Source organism: Onychomys torridus, chromosome X, assembly GCF_903995425.1.
Source record: "Onychomys torridus chromosome X, mOncTor1.1, whole genome shotgun sequence".
Taxonomy (NCBI): Eukaryota; Metazoa; Chordata; class Mammalia; order Rodentia; family Cricetidae; genus Onychomys; species Onychomys torridus.
In genome coordinates this window covers 51,655,382-51,674,163 of record NC_050466.1, presented here as the reverse complement: position 1 = coordinate 51,674,163, position 18,782 = coordinate 51,655,382, and the positions used below count along the sequence as shown (strand labels likewise).

At 50.7% G+C, this 18,782-nt stretch overlaps 3 protein-coding genes across 7 annotated transcripts; 1 reads left to right on the top strand and 2 right to left on the bottom strand.

The window, feature by feature from the left end:
- Positions 1–627: 627 nt before the first annotated feature.
- Ssr4 (signal sequence receptor subunit 4) lies at positions 628–4,559 on the bottom strand. 3 transcript variants are annotated; one of them, XM_036174282.1, is made up of 6 exons: positions 4,274–4,559; positions 2,441–2,559; positions 1,543–1,617; positions 1,298–1,387; positions 993–1,072; positions 628–793 (listed from the first exon to the last, which is right to left on the bottom strand). In XM_036174282.1, exons 1-6 carry the CDS (start codon positions 4,338–4,340, stop codon positions 745–747), a joined length of 480 nt encoding a protein of 159 aa, XP_036030175.1. In that variant the 5' UTR covers positions 4,341–4,559; the 3' UTR covers positions 628–744. The 3 variants fall into 3 exon arrangements, with proteins under 3 accessions (XP_036030175.1, XP_036030173.1, XP_036030174.1); XM_036174280.1 differs by having other exon boundaries at positions 631–793; positions 993–1,058; positions 4,274–4,542; XM_036174281.1 differs by having other exon boundaries at positions 631–793; positions 993–1,058; positions 2,441–2,556; positions 4,274–4,542.
- Idh3g (isocitrate dehydrogenase (NAD(+)) 3 non-catalytic subunit gamma) lies at positions 4,555–12,907 on the top strand. 2 transcript variants are annotated; one of them, XM_036174277.1, is made up of 13 exons: positions 4,556–4,795; positions 7,968–8,009; positions 8,413–8,424; positions 8,652–8,749; positions 9,150–9,262; positions 10,336–10,396; positions 10,519–10,651; positions 10,840–10,973; positions 11,274–11,376; positions 11,461–11,607; positions 12,199–12,293; positions 12,381–12,441; positions 12,700–12,907. In XM_036174277.1, exons 1-13 carry the CDS (start codon positions 4,715–4,717, stop codon positions 12,799–12,801), a joined length of 1,182 nt encoding a protein of 393 aa, XP_036030170.1. In that variant the 5' UTR covers positions 4,556–4,714; the 3' UTR covers positions 12,802–12,907. The 2 variants fall into 2 exon arrangements, with proteins under 2 accessions (XP_036030172.1, XP_036030170.1); XM_036174279.1 differs by lacking the exon at positions 8,413–8,424 and having other exon boundaries at positions 4,555–4,795.
- On the bottom strand, positions 12,028–18,404 carry Srpk3 (SRSF protein kinase 3). Of its 2 annotated transcripts, XM_036174276.1 has the most exons (15): positions 17,157–18,404; positions 16,949–17,079; positions 16,659–16,767; positions 16,471–16,558; positions 16,089–16,176; positions 15,788–15,894; positions 15,552–15,717; positions 15,427–15,452; positions 14,797–14,926; positions 14,474–14,707; positions 14,285–14,385; positions 13,835–13,942; positions 13,692–13,761; positions 13,520–13,612; positions 12,945–13,392 (listed from the first exon to the last, which is right to left on the bottom strand). In XM_036174276.1, exons 1-15 carry the CDS (start codon positions 17,282–17,284, stop codon positions 13,208–13,210), a joined length of 1,764 nt encoding a protein of 587 aa, XP_036030169.1. In that variant the 5' UTR covers positions 17,285–18,404; the 3' UTR covers positions 12,945–13,207. The 2 variants fall into 2 exon arrangements, with proteins under 2 accessions (XP_036030168.1, XP_036030169.1); XM_036174275.1 differs by having other exon boundaries at positions 12,028–13,392; positions 15,427–15,717.
- Between the last annotated feature and the right edge of the window lie 378 nt (positions 18,405–18,782).

The window sequence follows — 18,782 nt, the reverse complement described above, 5'->3', positions numbered from 1 at the left end:
CTAAGCAAGCAAAGCATAAAAGCACTTGCATGTAGCTTATGACCATGCCCAACATAGGAGCTACCGTAAAGATGAGGCTGGTTGTGATGGTTCTGACTGCTGAATTTGGGGGAAACTAGGAAAGGCCCCTGCCTTCTCTGCATGGGAAGATGTCATTCCCAACCACAGGTGCAGTAAAGGCCCTCCAGGCCAAGACAGTCCCAAAGAGTCACAGACAGGGGTCCTGCCTACCCTAGGCTGGCCATGGGAACACTTTCTGACAAGAAGCCTGGTGGAGACCCAGCTCTGCTCTGGGGACTAGTGAGGGCAAGAAAGATGGTCTTTCCTTTTTTTCTTTGGTTTGGACAGGGTTTCTCTGTAGCCCTGGCCATTCTGGAAGTTGCTCTGTAGACCAGGCTGGCCACGAACTCAGTTCTACCTGCCTCTGCCTCCAAGTGCTAGGATTAAAGGTGTGTGCCACCACCGCCCAGCTGGAAAGATGATCTTTTCTAAAGAGGCTACATACTAGAAAACAGAGGACACTGGGGAAAGTACAGATCCCCATTCAGTATCTCTGCTGTTCAGGTGGACAAGGGCAGCTGGATATCCAACTCTCCCCTTGGACACAGGAATCCTGTGTCTTAAATGTACTCATGTCAAATAGCAACTGTTTATTGAAAGAAGCAATAGAGGGCTGAGGATGCTGCCCTCAGGCCTGGATGTGGCTCTTTGCACTGAAGGCTAGGTAGTAGATCACTATGCCAATTACTGCAGCCAGCACTTCTGTAGAGACCCATGGCCCATTCCAGGTGCCCTACAAGAAAAAGACCAAAAGACAGTTCAGGGGAGTGACAGGAAAGTAGACCACCCACTCTTAATCACTTGTCCTCAGAACACAGAGATTAGTGATAGCCCAGAAGCTGAGCTTCAGAGGATGAGAGCTATCCTTTAGACTCAACCCAAAAAGATGAGGTGTGACCTGTGTTCTCTCTTCCCAAGACAAGGCCACTTACCCGATGGTCCACACTGACTGTAAACAGAGGCGGGATGATGGAAATGTCCTCATTATTTCTCTGAGCCTGTAAGGGAGAGACTGGGGTCAAAAGGTGCTATATGGGCTGCCCAGGTAAAGGAAAAATGAACAAGAGACAAATGAGTCAGGGGTAGGAAGAAGGTACCCACACCTGCTCCATGTAAACTAGGCCCCTAGAGGGCTGATGGTACAGAAGGGGACTACAGAGTGATCAGGGTGAGAGGGCTACAGAAATGGGGCATGTCCTCCCTCCTTGGGGCCTCAGAGTTCCCAGATGATACTCACCTTCCTTAGGAGACTGTAGGACTCTTCATCGAAGAATCTGACCTCATAGGTGCCCGCGTGGGCGCTCTTATGCTCCAGGCTCCATGAAACCTGGTTAGGTGTTTGGCAAAGGGTGGGCATAGCAAACAAATGAAGGCTACTCTGCTAGTGCTGGCACAACACCACTATGAGCAGTGTCTGAATCTTTGGCCTATAACCCTGCTTTGAGCCATTTCCCCCACAACCCTGAATTCAGTATCCCTTACCTGGTATCGGCCCACATCCTGGCCCCGGGTTACAGGAAATTGTTTTCCACTAACGTCGGCATAAAGAGCCATGTTCTGGATGGGGGAGGTGAGGACAACAGAACAAAAGTCATATTTTCCTCCCTTCTCTGGGCATACACAGAACCCCTATTGTGCTGCCCAAAGCAGTACCATGACTAGAAAAGTAGGCCAGTTGAGGGCTATATTGGTAGAGGTTGCCATGGAAGACCCAAGGAAAAGGCCTGCCACAGCCCAGAGCCATGCTAGGTCACACCCATGGATATTGTCACCATCTTCCTTCATGTTTTCCTCGAGGTGAATCTCCCCTATGACCACCTTAACCTAACCCACAGCAAGTCTATTAGCTGTACACAGGGGTAGGATGATAAAAATGGCCTTGTGGTTTCTTGCACCTTGAGAGAGAGGTGCCAAATGAGGTGTTTAACCCTAAGACTATTGTCCCCCCAAAAGGTCCAATTTTTTTTTTAGATTTTAGGAAGAGCAGGTCAGGGGTTGAGACTGGGGTTCTCAATTTTAAACTTTCAGAACATCCATACAGACACACACTCAGGTAAACTGCAACCAGAAAGAAGATGGAGGGGCATGGGGCCTGACCCTAGTTCTTTCTCCCGTTCCAGACATTCATCCAGGAAACAGTGGGGTGTCTACCCACATTACTGCATGGAGGCAAAGCATACCAAGCAGGTCAGGAAAATGCTCTTGAAGTACTTGCTAGGATTTGGCCTCGCTGTGCCCTCATCTCTCCTGCACCCTGTGAATTGGAATCCTTATTCTCCCTGTTGATAGGATCCTCAGGTCACTGTCAACTGCCAGTGAAGAGCACTGTCACCCTCATCTCTTCCCCTGCACCCTCTCTGCTGAGTCCCTGCTGTCTCACCTGCACCCTGTTCTTGCAAGTCAGTGAGATCTCCACGATGAATACGGTCTCTGTAGAAATGACGGCATCTGAGGTTGTATAGTAAGAAGGGGTGATCTGGGGCTCCAGGCAGGCCTCTGCTGTGGGAAGGAGGCAAAGCCAATTTGTGTGTTCCAGGCAAAAGGGCTTACCCTGGCTCTGCCTCTCAGGCTTGGTGAGTTGAGGACACACAAATCCTTCTGTTCCTGACAAGAGGGGTCTGGAAGGTAGATCCTAGTACTCAGTTCTGAAGTATAATGGAAGGGGCCAGTGAGAGATGTTAAGACAGGTTAGGGTAGGGTAGGGAAGGCTCTTCAGAGGTGAACCTTGAAGCAAAAACATGGAAGGAGCAGGAGTGTGTTTGAGGACAGCAGGGGAGCTGATTTATTGATTTAGCACATGAATCTAGGACCAGGAGGCCTTGAAGCAGCTCACCAGAGCCTGGAGCACTCCAGAAGCTCAGTGGACCAAGATAGCCTCAATTCAGAGCCATGTACCACCTCAATAGCTTACTGTATTCTGCAGGCACTAAGTGGAGTGCTGGCAACACACAGAACTTTCAAAATAAGGGTCTTGACAGGCAGTGGTGGTGCATGCCTTTAATCCCAGCACTTGGGAGGCAGAGGCAGGCAGATCTTTTTGAGTTCAAGGCCAGCCTGGTCTACAAAGCAAGTTCCAGGACAGCTAGGACTGTTACACAGTGAAACCTGTCTCAAAATATTTTAAAAGGGGGTGGGGCCTCTAGATCCAGCCAGCTGACAATGTTAAGAATGGTCCTAGTGTTTCCTGAGAGAAGTAAACTCTGGACCCAAACACCAACCTGTCCCTGTAAACTAAGCACCTCCGAGGAAATGTGGCCACGGGAAAAATTAAGGGTATTATGTCACAGGGTATGAAGTAAACACTAAATGGAACAGTCCTCATCCAACTGTTCTCTCAATGTGATGTCTTGGAACACTTCTGTGCCCTGCTAAGCTGGGCCTTTTTCCTGTGGACACTGTGGAGCCGAGCCCCTAATAGGTTTTATAGCCAGGTTTGTCTTCTTAAGACACTGCTAGCAACAGACCAGAGGATTCTGAGGTATGAGTAGGAAGGATGGAGGAAGGCTACCTGTATATATAGAAGCCAAGTCCTGCTCAATCCAGGCTCTCAGGTCTGAGGTGCTCCTCTAACAACTTCCAAAAGACATGTCTAGACTCCAGGTTAAGCTCAACCCCACCACCAAATGGCTCAAAACTATCAATGGATCTGTGCACAGCTCAATTCTGCTATGAACCTTGGGATTGGATATACCAGGGCCTCATGGAATGTCGAGGGTCCGGGCACTAAAAGCTCCCTATCTAACTTGCCTTGTGCATTTACTCTGCTCCTCTACCTGGAGGGTCCTTGCTTCCTCTCTTAGATTTCTCTTGGGGAAGCCTGGCCTACACAGCATTGGTTCCTCTCTGCCAGCACTATTCTCACACAGGGAATTGCCAGACGCTGATAAGCACTGCTCTTGTGCGACTACCTTCTGACACAGGAACCAAGGACGTATCACCTTCCCGGCTGGAGCTGGTGGCCGGAGCATGGTGCGGCTTTGGGACTCTCCCAAAAGCAGACAAGAAAGCATTTGGCTGCTTCTTCCAGCAGCCTGGCTGCCGGGTAAACGGGTGTGTGGTGCTTCGGACGCCACGCCACCCAGCAGGGGAAGATCCCAGTGGCGACGAGCCACGGGAAGGGCCAGGCCCCTGTCTCGCGCGCACCCTTCCTCCCCCAGCACCACCTGCCATGGGACAGAGGCTCGCCCGAAACAAGCTCCGGCCAGGCCGCTACCTGAGCAGCAAGATAAGCCGGACAGCAGGAGTAGCGCCACGGCGCCGAAAGATGCCATCGCCGCCATCGCCTCTTCTCTGCCGAAGGGAAAAGAGAGCAAGCCGCCCTGAACATGCGGAGCATACGAGGAAGCGGGACGCGTAAGCGGCCTCAGCACCCAATCGTGCGCCAGCAGGCTGGGCCGGGCCTGGTGACGTCGCTAGCGGCACTGACGTGTCCGCTTCCCTAGCCAGGGTCCCAACGGGTCGCACTTCCCTCCCTCCCCCCAAGATGGCGGCAACAGTGTTCTAGGCACCGGAAGGGAGCGTAGGAACCGGTGAAACCGTGCACATGCGTAGTGCTAGCTTTTTCTTATCCTCTATCCCCGACCTCTCGCAGGGCTGAATTCTCGCGAGAACAGTGTCTTAACGTTTTGACCTGTAGAGGTCCTCACTTTTCGTCATGGCGCTGAAGGTGGCGATAGCTGCTGGCGGTGCTGCAAAGGCAGTGTTCAAGCCAACTCTCCTCTGCCGTCCTTGGGAGGTGAGTGGTGAGTGGGCGGTGGGACAGCTGCAGCGTTCACTGGGGGACTTCACACCCCATTAAGACCAGGAGTGGGGTAACGGCCCTTTGAGCAACCTAGAGTTCAATTGGCTGTGCGGGCCTTATGAGGGGCGGGGAGAGGACTGCACGCTGGAGTTCATTGGTCGCTTCTGCTGTCAGTGAGGAGGTTGGGCGAAGTTGGGGGGGGGCGTCTGAGACTGGTGACAGGGGCTCCGGAAGAGCTGGAAAGGTGGACCACAGTGGCTGGATGTCCCCTCCCTAGTGTCCCTGTGGAAGCCCTTTTGAAGAGGTCACATTCTGGCCCGCCTTGTCCTTACCACCTAGGTTGGTGTCTGCTTCCCAGACTCAGTTTGTTTCCCTCTCTTGGACTGCTTTGTCACCTGTCCTAGTGGAGGTGGAGAATCAGACTTTACCAATGACTCTTGATTCCTCATACATTCTTACAGCTCCAGATCAGCTGCCTCCCAAGTGGCTTGACACTTGATTCTAGTCAAAAGGCCAACAAGCAAGCCCAAACCCCTGTAATGAGACTGAACCAGGATTCTGAGGCTGGAAGCCCCTGGGGCTTTGCTTCCTTGCCTTTCTCTTTGGGGTCTTGGTTAGCCGATTTAGCTCCTGGTTAGCACGACTTAGCGCCAGCAAGCCAACAACTAGCTCTGGGGAATAAGAGCTATGACCTCCAGGCCTTGCTCTCCCACTGACCCAGAACATGGCCTTAGGCCAATTCTCTTCTCTCTCTGGGCTCCAGTTTCCCCTCTGTCCAGTGAGCAGAGAGGACTTCATGTTCTCAAAGCATTTGCTGACTCTGACCTTCCAGAACTCCATGTTGCCTGCAGCCTCTTCTACTTACTATGTTTCTCCCCTCTGTTCTCTGTGGGAGGGAGCTGCATATGCTTTATGAAATTCCATTTAAAATATGGACTTCAACTCCTCAACCTGCCTCATACTGGGCTTCTTTAATTGGACAACCTGGATTCATGAGGGAGAGCTTTGTAATCCCCTAAAAGAAACTATCCACATCTGTATAGAGCAAGATCAGGGGTCTATGGGGAGTTTTCTGGGACTGTGACAAAGCCCATTGTAACATCTGGCACAGGAGGCAGCTGTGGGACAGGTTCAGCCCTAGCAGTGATATTGCCCTTCCATGAGCAGGGCTGCATCCAGTGTGAGCCACACCTGGTGCAGGCCCTTAGAAGGCTGGCTCACTGACACAGCTGAAGTCCAGGAGGAATTAATAAAGTTGGTACCTCCATTCCATGGATTGACTAACTGTTCCCTTTTCTTTTTCTTTTTTTTTTTTAAGCAGAGTTTCATGTAGTCCAGGCTAGCCTTGAAATCGCTGTATATATGAGGATAATCTTGAATTTCTGATCCTCCTGCCTCTCCTTCTAAGTGCTAGGACTACCGGTGTATGCCACCATGCCTGACTTCTATTCCATGGATTTTGATGTAGACACAAAGCCATTTTAAGAGTAGCAGATGGTGGATTTGGACTCAGATATCCATGGTCTCCATCTGTTTCTTTGTTTTCTGATGTACTTATTCACTAAGGAAATGTTCCTTGTGGTCCCAGCACTGGGCCAGGCACTGTGCTTGGTCTTGGAGTGACAGTGGAGGGTGAGACAAACATGCTCCGTTCTCAGAGTCTAGGAAGAGTGCAGGGAGGTGATAATCAGGTAGAGTTATGTCTCTTAGATGAGTAGGGGTAAGGTATAAGTAGAACTTAACAGCCCAGGGAAGGCTCCCAGGAGAAAGGGCTGTCTATGCTACCTTCTGATAGAAGGCATGGAGACCCTGCAAACAATCTGATATTGACAAGTACTAGAAAGAAAGCAAAGAAGTTCCAAGTATGCTGGTGGCTGCATATGTAGTGAGAGACCCTTGGGACTCTGGTCCTAATAGTCAGCCTTCCTAGTTCTTGGCTTGGGCCATTGAGTGGCATTCCTGCATTGCTAGTGCCAGGGTTACTGGGCCTCTTGTAACTGGGACTAGGGTAAACCAGAGGGGAATGGTTAGACTCTATCTGAGCCTTCTAGTCTTCTGGGAAGAAGGCGGGGCTCTTTAGAAAATGGTTATTGTGTCTCTGCTATTGGTTAGAATGCTCTGCTACTGTCTGGTGGGTGAGTGGCAGAGAATCCTAAAGTTACAAGGAAGAACTTAGCTGTACCATGCCAGTGCCTCCTCAGGTATTCCTAAGTGAGTGGGGGCACAGCAGGAAGAGGAGGAAAGCTTTCCTGTGGAGCTGAGGATGTGGCATCTTAAGAACAGTGGATGACTTCTTAGCACCTAGCCCATTTGGCCCCAACAGCTTTTTCTCTGATGCTATTAGAGTATCACATGGCCAAACATGGCTGCTTCCCAGTCATGAGATTGGGGACATTCATCATCCATCCAGGGTACACCACAAAAGCAGCTTGCAGTCCCTTGTGAAAGCCATCCTAGAGATTGGTATATGTTATTAGTCTTCCAGAAATGGCTGTGTTTTTCTAGGCATTTTTTATTTCTGTTCTGAAGGACCATTTCCTAGGGGTGACAGTGCTTATCCCAGGGCAGTGGGGTGCTATATCCTCTTTACCTCCCTATTGCATTTATTATAGTGACTATGCACTGGCTTTATAATAAGGAAAGACATAATAAAATTATTGCTTAGAGTTGGTGGCTTATTGAGAGTATCCTTTTGCAACATTTCAAATTTACTAGTCTTTTTCCTTGCACATGTAGCAATAATTGGACAAAAGAAAATCAAAAGCCAGTACACAAGTGGGATGGGAACATACAGTTCTCTTTTTGTTAGGCTTTAGAGACAAGACCTTGCTCTGTCATCCTTGCTGGCCTGGAACTTACTATGTAGACCAAGCTGCCCTTGAACTCACAGAGATCTACTTGCCTCTGCCTTCTGGATTAAAACTACAATGCCAGGCCAGGGCATGTAGTTTTTATTATGCTGATCCACAGGAGAGTGAAGTATTGGGCTACTTTGGTACTCCTGTGGAATAGTTGTTGGGAATGGAAGCTTTGGAATGTCCTATATACATGATGAACTTTTGTTTACTGATAATCATTTCCTCTCTGCCACGAGGTAGGCTAGCTCTTTTGAACTTGACTTTTGGGATTGAACAGCTAACATTGGCATCTGGGTTCTCTTTGACAGGTTCTGGGTGCTAATGAGGCCCCCTGGAGGAGCATTTCCTCAGTAAGTACCTGCCTTGGATGTGTGTTTGCACAGGCACGTAGGTATACATGTGAGGGAGAGAGCTGTGCTCATGTATTTCCATGTGCACATAGCTCTCTCTCTCTGTGTGTGTGTGTGTGTGTGTGTGTGTGTGTGTGTGTGTGTGTGTATGAATGTGCACACATGTAATGTATATGAGACTGTATGTACTATGTATATTTACCCATGTACACATGACTGTATGTTGCTCCCTGGCCCTCCTGTTCTTCCCTCTGAGGCACAGTCTCCAGAGGTCACTCACACCTCCCCTCTAAGTTATGCTAAACAGAGTCCCCAGGGAAAAGAACCCAGTTCCCTGGTCACACAGCCTTGTTCCTCCAACCTTGGCTGATCCATGTCTTCTTCCTTTCTGTCTTCCCTCTAGCAACAAACAATTGTGAGTATTCACTGAATTAGATTTGAGGGGCTCTTAGTTGCTTTGGGATTAACCCAAGTCCAGGTGGGCTTGGGGTGGTGGTGGCTACTGATCAAGAGCCCCAGAACAGCAATCTTGCCTTGGATAGCCTGTGGGATTGGTACTGGAGGGAAGAAGGTAACTGGCTCAAGTCAGGGTGCACATTGGTTGTACCCAAGGGCTCACTTTGACCCTCTCCCTTCTTCCAGCCTCCATCTGCTAAATATGGTGGGCGGCATACAGTGACTATGATCCCAGGGGATGGCATCGGCCCGGAGCTCATGTTGCATGTTAAATCAGTATTCAGGTATGGAGGGCCTGGACCTTCCTCCCTTAACTTCTCACCCAGGGAGGGTTGTTCCCCAAGCCAAGCTGGAAGCCCCCAAGAACTTTGTGCCAAGAAGCACAGGGAACCCAGAAGCCCACCAGCTGGTACTCTGCCCAGGTACCCAGTGGGGTGGCAGCAGGAAAGCCTGCCTGTAAACCCAGGCTTTGTGTTCCAATGTTTCTCATCCTGCTAGGCTGACCTGGGCACAAAGAAAGTGGTACCAGTCCTGTGAAGGTCAAGTATGACCCTCATGTTTGGCATGGGTGGGTCCAGTTCCCTCTTAGCTTGAGCCAGGTCAAGGGGAAAGACTGGTTGGTATAGGCTTCAGGAGGGGTGTGGAAGGCCTTAGGCCAGCTTCTTTAGCCAAGTTTTACTGCAGGCATGCATGTGTGCCAGTGGACTTTGAAGAGGTACATGTGAGCTCCAATGCTGATGAGGAGGATATCCGAAATGCCATCATGGCCATCCGCCGGAACCGTGTGGCCCTAAAGGGTGAGCCCAGGGGCCAGGTTGGGGTGCTATACGTGATTCTTTCTGCCTATATACTGACTTTTGTGGGTCCCCATGGTTCCAGTTTCAGAGATTTTTCTGATTATTGATGACTCTTGTTCTTGGCATCAGGGTAGAGGCTTCTGTGGGTCTGTTGATAGCATGGTTGTTATTTCAATGGCCTGTGTGAGCTTGCTCAGTGGCTTCCTCCCACCTTCACTGAGGCATGCCTCTGCTGGGATCTGCTTTGACCCACAGCTTTTCTTCACAAACTAATGATCAGAGATGTAGTTTGCCCCTCTGCTTGCTGCCCTTGCTCCAAGTGGCATAGTCGTGGACATTATACATAAGGATTCTAACAATATTTCCTGGGGTTTGCCTTGGTTGGGTGCACAACCTTAAACTAATCAATCATTCTGTGACGTTTAACCCATCCACCACTCTGTGTGAGGAATATGTTGGCATTGAATGGGCCTTACATGAACCACAGGGTGCCATAAGCACTCTGGGTGAAGTCAGTCTGGGCAGGGAACAGCTTGGAAGTGGGGGATAAGTGGTCCTGGTGGGCTGCCAAAAAAGGCTTTTCTTCTCTTTTCTTTTTTTATTTTAAATTTAAATTTTTTTAATACTTTTAAAACTAAAAAAGGCTTTTCTATTTGGTGTGGTCTAATCACCTTCTAGCAGATACTACCTCACTGGCCTCACTGGGCCTCTTTTTTCCTTCCTCTAGATATCTGGGCTCCTCTGGCCCAGACATGCTATGGCCTAGCTAGGGCCTTTTTCAGGCAGCCTCCACCTGCCCCTGAGCTGGGCATGGATAGCACCTCAGTTTGGGACCTGGCAGTAACCTTGACCAAGGTCATCTTGTTGGTCCCAGTGTGGCTAGCCAATTTATTCATAAACAAATATGGTCACTCTGTGGAGATAGCCTGGGTAGTAAGTGGCAGGGTGTCCTGGCTAGCTGTCAAGCATATTTACTAATTCATTTAGTAAATATTTATTGAGTGACTACAGGGATATGGCAATGCAGTTGATCCCTCTCTACCTTGCCTATCTTGTTTGTTTTTGTTCTGTAGGCAACATTGAAACAAATCATAACCTGCCACCATCCCACAAATCCCGAAACAACATCCTTCGGTGAGAGCCATGTACATAGAATGGTGGTTCAGTGAAGACCAGGGTGGGCTGTGCTGGCATTCATGACTCTGGCTAGTTGCTAGTTGGGCCTTGTTTGATTTTTCTCCCTGTTACACTCCCAGCACCAGCCTAGACCTCTATGCCAACGTCATCCACTGTAAGAGCCTGCCAGGAGTGGTGACCCGGCACAAGGACATAGACATCCTCATTGTGCGGGAAAACACAGAGGGAGAGTACAGCAGTCTAGAGCATGAGGTAGGCAAAACTACTTGATCCTCTGAGTAGGTGGTGATGATTGTGGCCAGGGTCAGAGTTGAGAGCTTCAGAAACAAGGAAAAGGTGTGCCCACTCAAGGGGTTGGAAAAGCCAGATATACTCAGTGATAAGGCTACATCATGTGGTACTCCCATTAAGCCCTTTGTTTTTCCCTGGCCTCTTCTCAGAGTGTAGCAGGAGTGGTGGAGAGCTTGAAGATTATCACCAAGGCCAAGTCCCTTCGAATTGCTGAATATGCTTTCAAGCTGGCCCAGGAGAGTGGGCGTAAGAAAGTGACAGCTGTGCACAAGGCCAACATCATGTATGTCTACTCTATACCTTTCTACCTACTTTGAACAGCTACAGAGTAGCTGGAAGGGCCTGCTCAGGTCCACCTGCAGCGTCTAGGGTATCAGGGGCCACACTCAAGACTGTTTTCTGTTGTCCCTGGGGCTCTGTATCCTCTAGTGAATCCCTAGAAAAGGTGAGATAAATGGGATTATGTTTGTTTTTTCATATGGAAGATGGGTTACAAGTTAGTCCACAGGGTTCCTTGGTTCTCTGTACTCTCCAGCTGACTGTAGTGAGAGGCCAAGCTGGTGTCTTGTATCCCGTCATCTAGGAAACTGGGTGATGGGCTCTTCCTCCAGTGCTGCAGGGAGGTGGCAGCCCGCTACCCGCAGATCACCTTTGACAGCATGATTGTGGATAACACAACAATGCAGGTAATCAGCCCATCTGGCTCCATAGCCTTCCGCCCACCCTTGGTCTCATGGCTTATACAACTTAGCTCACTTCTTTTCCCACAGCTGGTATCCAGGCCTCAGCAGTTTGATGTCATGGTGATGCCTAATCTTTATGGTAACATCGTCAATAATGTCTGTGCAGGGCTAGTTGGAGGTCCGGGCCTTGTGGCTGGGGCTAACTACGGCCATGTGTATGCAGTATTTGAGACAGTGAGTAGCCAGGCACAACTCTGCCATCTTTTTCTTTCTCTTATAGTAGCCTTGTGTCATAGTTGGTATCCCACAATGGTGTTTACCCATTGGTACTGCTTAAGACTGAAAATTTCTAAAGGAAACACAGACCCATGACTGTTATGAATTACTATTATTATGTGGGGGGACACTAAGGGTATCCTGTGCATGCTGGGAAACAGTGGCCAGTGATACACGATGCATCCACTTGAAGAGTTTATTATAGTGGAGGGATAAAGAAGCAGAGAGACAGGAAGAGGGAGACAGAGAGGGGGTAAGGGAGAGGGAGGTTGAAGGGTGCACACCTCATGGGAGTGAAGCAGAAGAGGAGAGAGAGAAGAAATGGGCAGAGTTTTTCCTTAAAAAGAGACTTTTACGTCAGGACACAGGGTGGCACCAAGGGATGGGATCAGAATATTAACATTGAGCATCCCCATTCCCTCTCTAAAGCCCTGATATGCCTTCATTTGCCGTGTCTGGGATATGCCTCTACTGGGTATGGCACACAAGTAGAATCATCTGCCGTGCATTCTTATATTTTCCCACCTACCCACTTCTTCCCTTTTCCAGGCTACAAGGAACACAGGCAAAAGTATTGCCAATAAGAACATTGCTAACCCCACTGCCACACTGCTAGCAAGTTGCATGATGCTAGACCACCTCAAGTAAGTGGCTTCTTAATGCCTGGTCATGAGTCCTCTCGCCAGCCTCTAGGTCCTGAGAACCAAAAGCTTGTTCTCTTCATCCTCTAGGCTCCACTCCTATGCCACCTCCATCCGCAAAGCTGTCTTAGCATCTATGGACAACGAAAATGTAAGGCTCCTCTTGTCTCCTCTTTGTCCCACTTCCAGTTTCCTCTCCTCTAATCCATGTTATACTGGTCTGACCAGTCCTATATGCTTCAGGCAGTGACTGCACTGGCTGTGGCCTGTAAGGGAAGGGTGGTACTGGCTTCCTGGTGCCAGTTCCTTGCCCTTTCCAACTATAGGAAACAGTAGGTAGCGCTGGACTACCATGGGGTTGTGTGGCAGACTTTGGCCTGATATCTTCAAGCTTCCTGTTTTCCTCCAGATGCATACACCAGACATTGGAGGCCAAGGTACTACATCCCAAGCCATCCAGGACATCATTCGTCACATCCGCATCATAAATGGCCGGGCTGTGGAAGCTTAACTATCTTTGCAGTTATCTTAACCTATCCATAGGACCCTCTTCTCACTCTAGCACTCCAGCTAGCATGGTGAACAGGCTCCAGAATAAAGCTACTTCTGCCCCAGAACTTGGCCACGTGCTTCCCTCACGCCAAGACACCAGTGTTTCAGTTCCCACTTTATTTAGAAAGAAAAAGGCACTCTTTCCCACTCAGGACCCTCTAGGAGGATCACAAGTAGACAGGCTGAGATGTGGGCCTTGCCTCAGCATTTCTGTCCTGCCGTGGGTGAGGAGGTAAACACAATAGTACCCAGTAGGGTGGGAGAGCAGCTCCCACAGGGTGGTAGAAGTTGCCTGCTTTCTCTCAAGGCACTGTGAACTAGGGCAAAGCCAGCACAGCCCCTGCTGTCCACAGCTCCAGCAAGATCTAGGGATTAAGCCAGGGGTGCTGGAGGCAGTCGGCAGCACTGGCCCTCTTCTCAGGGATGTACTCCATCATAGGCAACAGGAAGGCGCTGAACTGTGTGGCTTGCTCCAGGGGCCACTCGTACTTCTCCATGAGCACCTCATATAGGCCCCAATGCTTGAGGTTGTGGATGTGGCGCAGCTGTCCTGGAGGGTGGGCAACATTAGGCTGTGTCCCTAGGTAGGCTGGCACCCAGTGTTCTGTCAGAATCAAGGTCCTTGTCCACCCATCTGCTCTCCTAGCCCCTGTGGCCTAAGCCTACTTGGTCCCTACCCCTGCGGTTGAAGAATTCCCGTGAATAGCGGCCTGAGAGGGCAAAAGCTGGGGGGATGTCTCCCAGAAGCTCCACGATATGAGCAATGTGGTCTGTAGGCAGAGAAGGTTGGGAGTCAGAGTGGGGGCAGCTGGAGATCCTAAAGCCAAGGCCAGGGTTTGCCTCCCTTACCTTCATCACGACTGTAGTCTTCTCCAGAGTGAGGCTCAAACAGGTAATCGCCAGTGGCCAGCTCAAAGGCCTGGAAGAGAAGGGAGAAGTAAGGATGTGGCAGATGGCTGGCCCTATGAATGGAAGCAGCTGGACTAGCATACCATGCATGCTGTGCTCCAGATGTCAGCTGGGGGGCCATACTCAGCACCAATCAGCACCTCCACAGCCCTGTACTGCCGAGTCTGAATGTCCTCCGTGAAGTGTTTGTGCTGGAGGAAAAGGGAACCTTGGGAACAGGAGCTTGGGACCAGGCTAACCTGCCCCCACAGCCCATTCCTGCCTCTGGTCCATGCACCTGAGCTCCATGGAGCTCACTTTGATTCTTAAGAGTTCCCCAGATGTTACAGGAGAGCCTATCTAGGTGACCTGAGGGTAACCCCTTCCCAGTGGCTCATGTCCCTTGCCATGGGTACAGGACTCTTCTACTTGAGCAGCAAGAAGTAGCTCTCAGCTATACTCAAGAAGACTATGTGAGTCCTAGGCTATGCCAGAGGCCTAGGGTAGGGCTCCCCAAGACCAAGCACCCTGTCATCCCAAAATGTTCAGCATACCACCCAGCAGGCATTGCCCAGGTCTGCAATCTTGATCTTGATCTTGTCTGCATTTTGGGGCTCCAGGGGGTTCACCAGGAGTTTGGAAGCACCAAATGGTGCTGAGGAAAGGAGAGAAGGAAGATAGACTGATCTGGCCCTGCTCTTCCTGGTCCTGCCTAGCCACTGCCCACTCTTCCCCATACTTACTGCTAGGAGACAGGAGACCTCCAGTCTCACGCTGATTAGATGAACCTGAGAGGATGGAGCAGGAAGCCGTGGAGAACAGAGACCCTGAGAAACCTGAGGTCTGTGAGCTGGGACTAAGGCTGCGGTCAGGCACAGGGGAAGAAGAGGCTGGAGAGGGGCCAGCCCTGGTGCCCTCTGGGTGGCAGCCTGAAGAAGAGGTGGAGCCGCTGCCCCGCTCTAATCTTGAGCCAGAGTCTGGGGAAAAGGGTCAGAAAGACACATGAGCAGAGGCCTGGATTCCACATGCACGCATAGTGGCCCAGCGCCCTCTCTGACCCCCTCACCCTCAGCCTGTACTGCATCCTCCATGGCCTCCAGCCTCTGCAAGTCCCGCAGCCGCTCCTCCAGCAGCCACTTCTGTTGCTTCTTTTTGCGCCTCATCTTCTTCCTCTTGTTTTTGGACAGCTTACCAGTCTGCCACCAGAGTCAGGGTCACCTCCTTGGTTTCTCTGCCCAGCCCTGGACCCCAGAACTAACTCCTTATGGGTGTGAGAAAAATGGTGCTACTACCTCTTGTCTCACCCTTAGTCCCAGCCGTTCATCCATTTATGTGCCTTTCCTCCTATCCCTCTACTCCCTAAAGCTTTGTGGTTTGGGGAGAACCTGGTGGCCCGCCCAAATTGCTCCTCATCCACTCCTAGCTTAAATGAAGCGACCTGAAGTAGCCATTTGGGGAAGGCACAGTATCCTTCCATCGAGGTGGTAGTGGGCCCAGTAGTCACCAGAGGCAGTTTGGAGTACATGACCCACTCTATGTAATCACTCTTTTCTCAGGTACCCAGCTTTTTAGAGGTGCCACTGCAGAAGTTCAAAAGGTGGAACAGATGTGGCTGAGGAGCCAAGCTCTGAGGACATGGCCTAATCTGGCTTGGATGGGAAAAGGAAACAGGGACAGAGAGGGTGCTACAACTTACCAAGACCTCCTGGGGGGCGGTGCTAACTGTGGGTAGGGGTTGAGGAGAAAAAAAAAGGAGTAGTAATTCAGGCAGGGATTGAGGCTCAGAGTCCTGGTGCCAGTCCCCACACATGCTCTTGGTACCTGTGGAGCGGGATGGGGGCTGGGCCCCTGACTGCTGCCACTCTGTGGCTTCAGCAGCCAGGTGCCTAATGTAGGCATCTCCAACACACAGAAGGATGTTCTCAGGCTTGATGTCCGTGTGGATGATCTTGCACTTGGTATGGAGGTAATCCAGACCATGTAGCACCTGGCGAAAGCTACAGCTGAACCCCAGCAGCCACACCTAGCCAAGCTGGGCAACCTGAGGCAGCACCTACCTGCCTAACGATGCTCTTAACACAGGGCACAGGCAGACCCTGGTAGTTGGACTTGATGATCCACTTGAGGAGCTGGTGGCCCAGGACCTCTAGAACCATGCACACATCTGGACTTGGAGTGAAGGGCAGCCAGCAACACATTTAAGGCACAGGCTTACCTATGTCCCCCCTACTCAGAAACACAAATGCCCAAAGGGCATTGTAGTGTTGCATCATGGGCTATCCCTGTAAGGGCTGAGTCCCATGGTGCAGACCAGAAATCTGAGGACCTCTACCATATTGCTCATCCTTCAAAGGATACGGACTCCATTAACTCCTGAGATCCTGAAGTCATCAATGAGCTGAACAATGGTCTCTCTTTTGGGGTCACTAGGATCACTGTCCCGGACCTGGAACAAAAAGGCAAGGAGCCACAGATGGCGCCAACCAGCTCCTCACCAGCTGCTCAGCTCCCCAGAAACACTTCTGGCCCCCTTTCCCAGTCCAGCTGAGGCCCACTTAAAGAGAGGCAGTTGCCTCTTTCAGGTCTCTGCCCTCCAGGTCCTCTTACTTGGCAGAGCCAGCTGGAACCTGCCCCCTCTGGGAGCCCCGCCCCACTCTGCAGGGCCCCAGCAGGCCCTGCATCCACATTGCCAGGCCCAAGGCAGTTCGAGAAGCCGGGAACAGTAGGGGAGGTGCCTCACACATTTCAGGAGCTTGATCTCATCCACAGCTGTCTCTGTGTAATGCCCTGCGCTCTTCACTACTTTCAGGGCCACAAAGCGCTTGCGCCTGTAAAATGGAGACCCTCATAGGCTGCCAGTCTTTGCCAGACTCACATGGTCATCGTGGTGGCCTCAACCAAACCCACAGGCAGATCCCAGCCACTCACTGAATATCCCAGCAGAGCCAGACCGTAGAGAAGTGGCCCCAGCCTAGTTTGCGCACCACATGGTACCGCCCATTGAACAAATCACCTATCTTCACTGGGTAGTAGCCACCTGCAGAAGGGGGCCAATAGATCAGAGTAGGACATCTCCCCATCCTTCAAGATAGCCTGGTCCTGCTGATCATCTGTCTCATGAGGGCCCTAGTCTCTGGGTACCTTCTTCCTCCTAGGCTGTCTTGAGCCCCTGCAGTGGTAATCTAGCTGACCACATGGCAGCCAAGGTCAGGCCTTACCCTTGCAATAATCCTTGGGGTCTTCCTGCTCCTCCTCATCAGAGCCCAGGAGCCCCTGAAGCAACCGAGGTGCTGGTGTGACTGGAGCTAATTCAGAGCCTGAGGACTCAGGCCCACAGGAAGTCTGAGAGCTGTGAGTAAAAAGGGAGGATGCAGGTAGTAAGCTCACAAGGTGCAAAGGACCTCAGTCTCCCCAGCCTGGTCATACCTGCTGCTGCTGCCACCACAGTCCACACCACCACTACCACCAGCACTGGTACTCATCCTGGTGTCGCAGCCCAAAGCTCTGGTGCACTGGATCACTGTTCCTGTGGGGCTCAGCCGTGGCCAGTGCATTTATAGCCTCTGCCGCTGATCTCACCGCCTTTATAAATAGCCTCTCAGCTGCTCAGCTGTGGGCAAGGTATGCAGCATAGGGAGGGGGCAGTGCACCAATGGCAGCCCTGGAGAGCCCAGCCCCTAGGCAGAACCCCTTTATTTCACCCACACTCTAGAGACAGGGGGCCACCAAGCTGGGATTATGGTAGTGACTCAGTCCCTAGGTCAATTCCCCACAGTCCAGGACCAGCCAAAGAAAACTTCTACATGGAGATGGAGCAGTCTGTAGCTCCTGTACCCTAGAGCTGTGGGGGAATGGAGTCTCCTATGAAAGAATGTAGTTGACATGGTGACCAGATCTTAGGCTGAGCTCTCTCCAAACACAGCATGGCACTTGACACATTCTTGAACTTCCCACTACCATGTGAGTATTCTTCTAGAGGTGACCCCTGCCAATCTCATCTGAACCTCACTCTTTGCTCAATCTCTGCCCTGATTCCAGCTTTTTTTGGTAATTCACAGACCTCCCCCATACAGATGGGAGTCCAGATCACCCCTAAATGTGGCTGAGCAAGGGTAAAGGGCAAGAGTTAAAGGCAATTCATTCTTCCCATCAGAGGCAACAGGCCCCTCAGATCACGATTGACTTGCATAGGCTCCTATGTCTAGCTCCAGAGCTGGCCACCTCTACCTTGATGACTGTTTCCAGCAACATTTGCAGGTACCTGCTGTGGGCCAGCTTTGCCATGTCCACCAGGAAAACAAAAAGCCTGCAGTTGTTGACCATAAGCTGGATGGTAACGGAGGGATCAGGAAGCATTAAGTTCCCAGAAACATTCAGAGCAACACAGGCACACTACTGCCATGTTCTGGCATGCTACAAAAGTCTAAGACCGGGGAAACAACTGAGAACCTCATCTGGAGTTTATGAGTATCACTGGGGAGTTCCAGGAAGCAGACAAGTACTTTTGCTCTTTAGAAACTCAACTCTGAGACTTGAAAGAGTCTGTTCAGTTGGTGAGTGATGCCCAGTATGTATGAAGACCTGGAACTGATCCCCAGCCCTTCATAAACCAGTTGTGGTAGAATGTGCCTGTAATCTCAGTATTCAGGAGGATCAGATACATAGCAAGTTTGAGGCCAGCCTGGGATGCCTGGGACCTTATCTTTAAAAACAAAAATGGGTTGGAGAGATGGCTCAGTGGTTAAGAATACTGGCTACTATTGTCCAAGTTCAATTCCCAGCACCCACATGATAGCTCACATGTCTGTAACTCCAGCTCCCAGAGGATCTGATACCCACTTCTGGCCTTCCTGGACATCAGGCACACAAGGGAGGTACAGACATACATGCAGGCAAAACATCCATATACATACATTAAAATTTAAAAAACAGTGTGAAAGGGAGAGAGCCTACTCTAATTGCTTCTGCATGAGAAAAGGGGAGCAAAAGTGGAGCTAGGAGGCCAACCAGAAACTTCTGAAGGAAGTGGAAGGGGCTTGGCAGTGGCAGTGC

Bases quoted from the DNA above. Each gene is read 5' to 3' on its own strand.
- Srpk3 (XM_036174275.1), bottom strand. From the start codon at position 17,284: ATGCACTGGCCACGGCTGAGCCCCACAGGAACAGTGATCCAGTGCACC. The intron at 14,927-15,426 runs GTAAGTTGTAGC...CTCTGGTGGCAG, and splicing joins CCGCCCCCCAGGAGGTCTTG to ACTGGTAAGCTGTCCAAAAA. The intron at 13,393-13,519 runs GTAGGGACCAAG...CCCACCCTCCAG, and splicing joins GGAATTCTTCAACCGCAGGG to GACAGCTGCGCCACATCCAC.
- Idh3g (XM_036174277.1), top strand. From the start codon at position 4,715: ATGGCGCTGAAGGTGGCGATAGCTGCTGGCGGTGCTGCAAAGGCAGTG. The intron at 11,377-11,460 runs GTAATCAGCCCA...CTTTTCCCACAG, and splicing joins TGGATAACACAACAATGCAG to CTGGTATCCAGGCCTCAGCA. The intron at 11,608-12,198 runs GTGAGTAGCCAG...TCCCTTTTCCAG, and splicing joins TGTATGCAGTATTTGAGACA to GCTACAAGGAACACAGGCAA.
- Ssr4 (XM_036174280.1), bottom strand. From the start codon at position 4,340: ATGGCGGCGATGGCATCTTTCGGCGCCGTGGCGCTACTCCTGCTGTCC. The intron at 2,560-4,273 runs GTAGCGGCCTGG...TCCTTCCCACAG, and splicing joins CGGCTTATCTTGCTGCTCAG to CAGAGGCCTGCCTGGAGCCC. The intron at 1,388-1,542 runs GTAAGGGATACT...ACACCTAACCAG, and splicing joins AGGATGTGGGCCGATACCAG to GTTTCATGGAGCCTGGAGCA.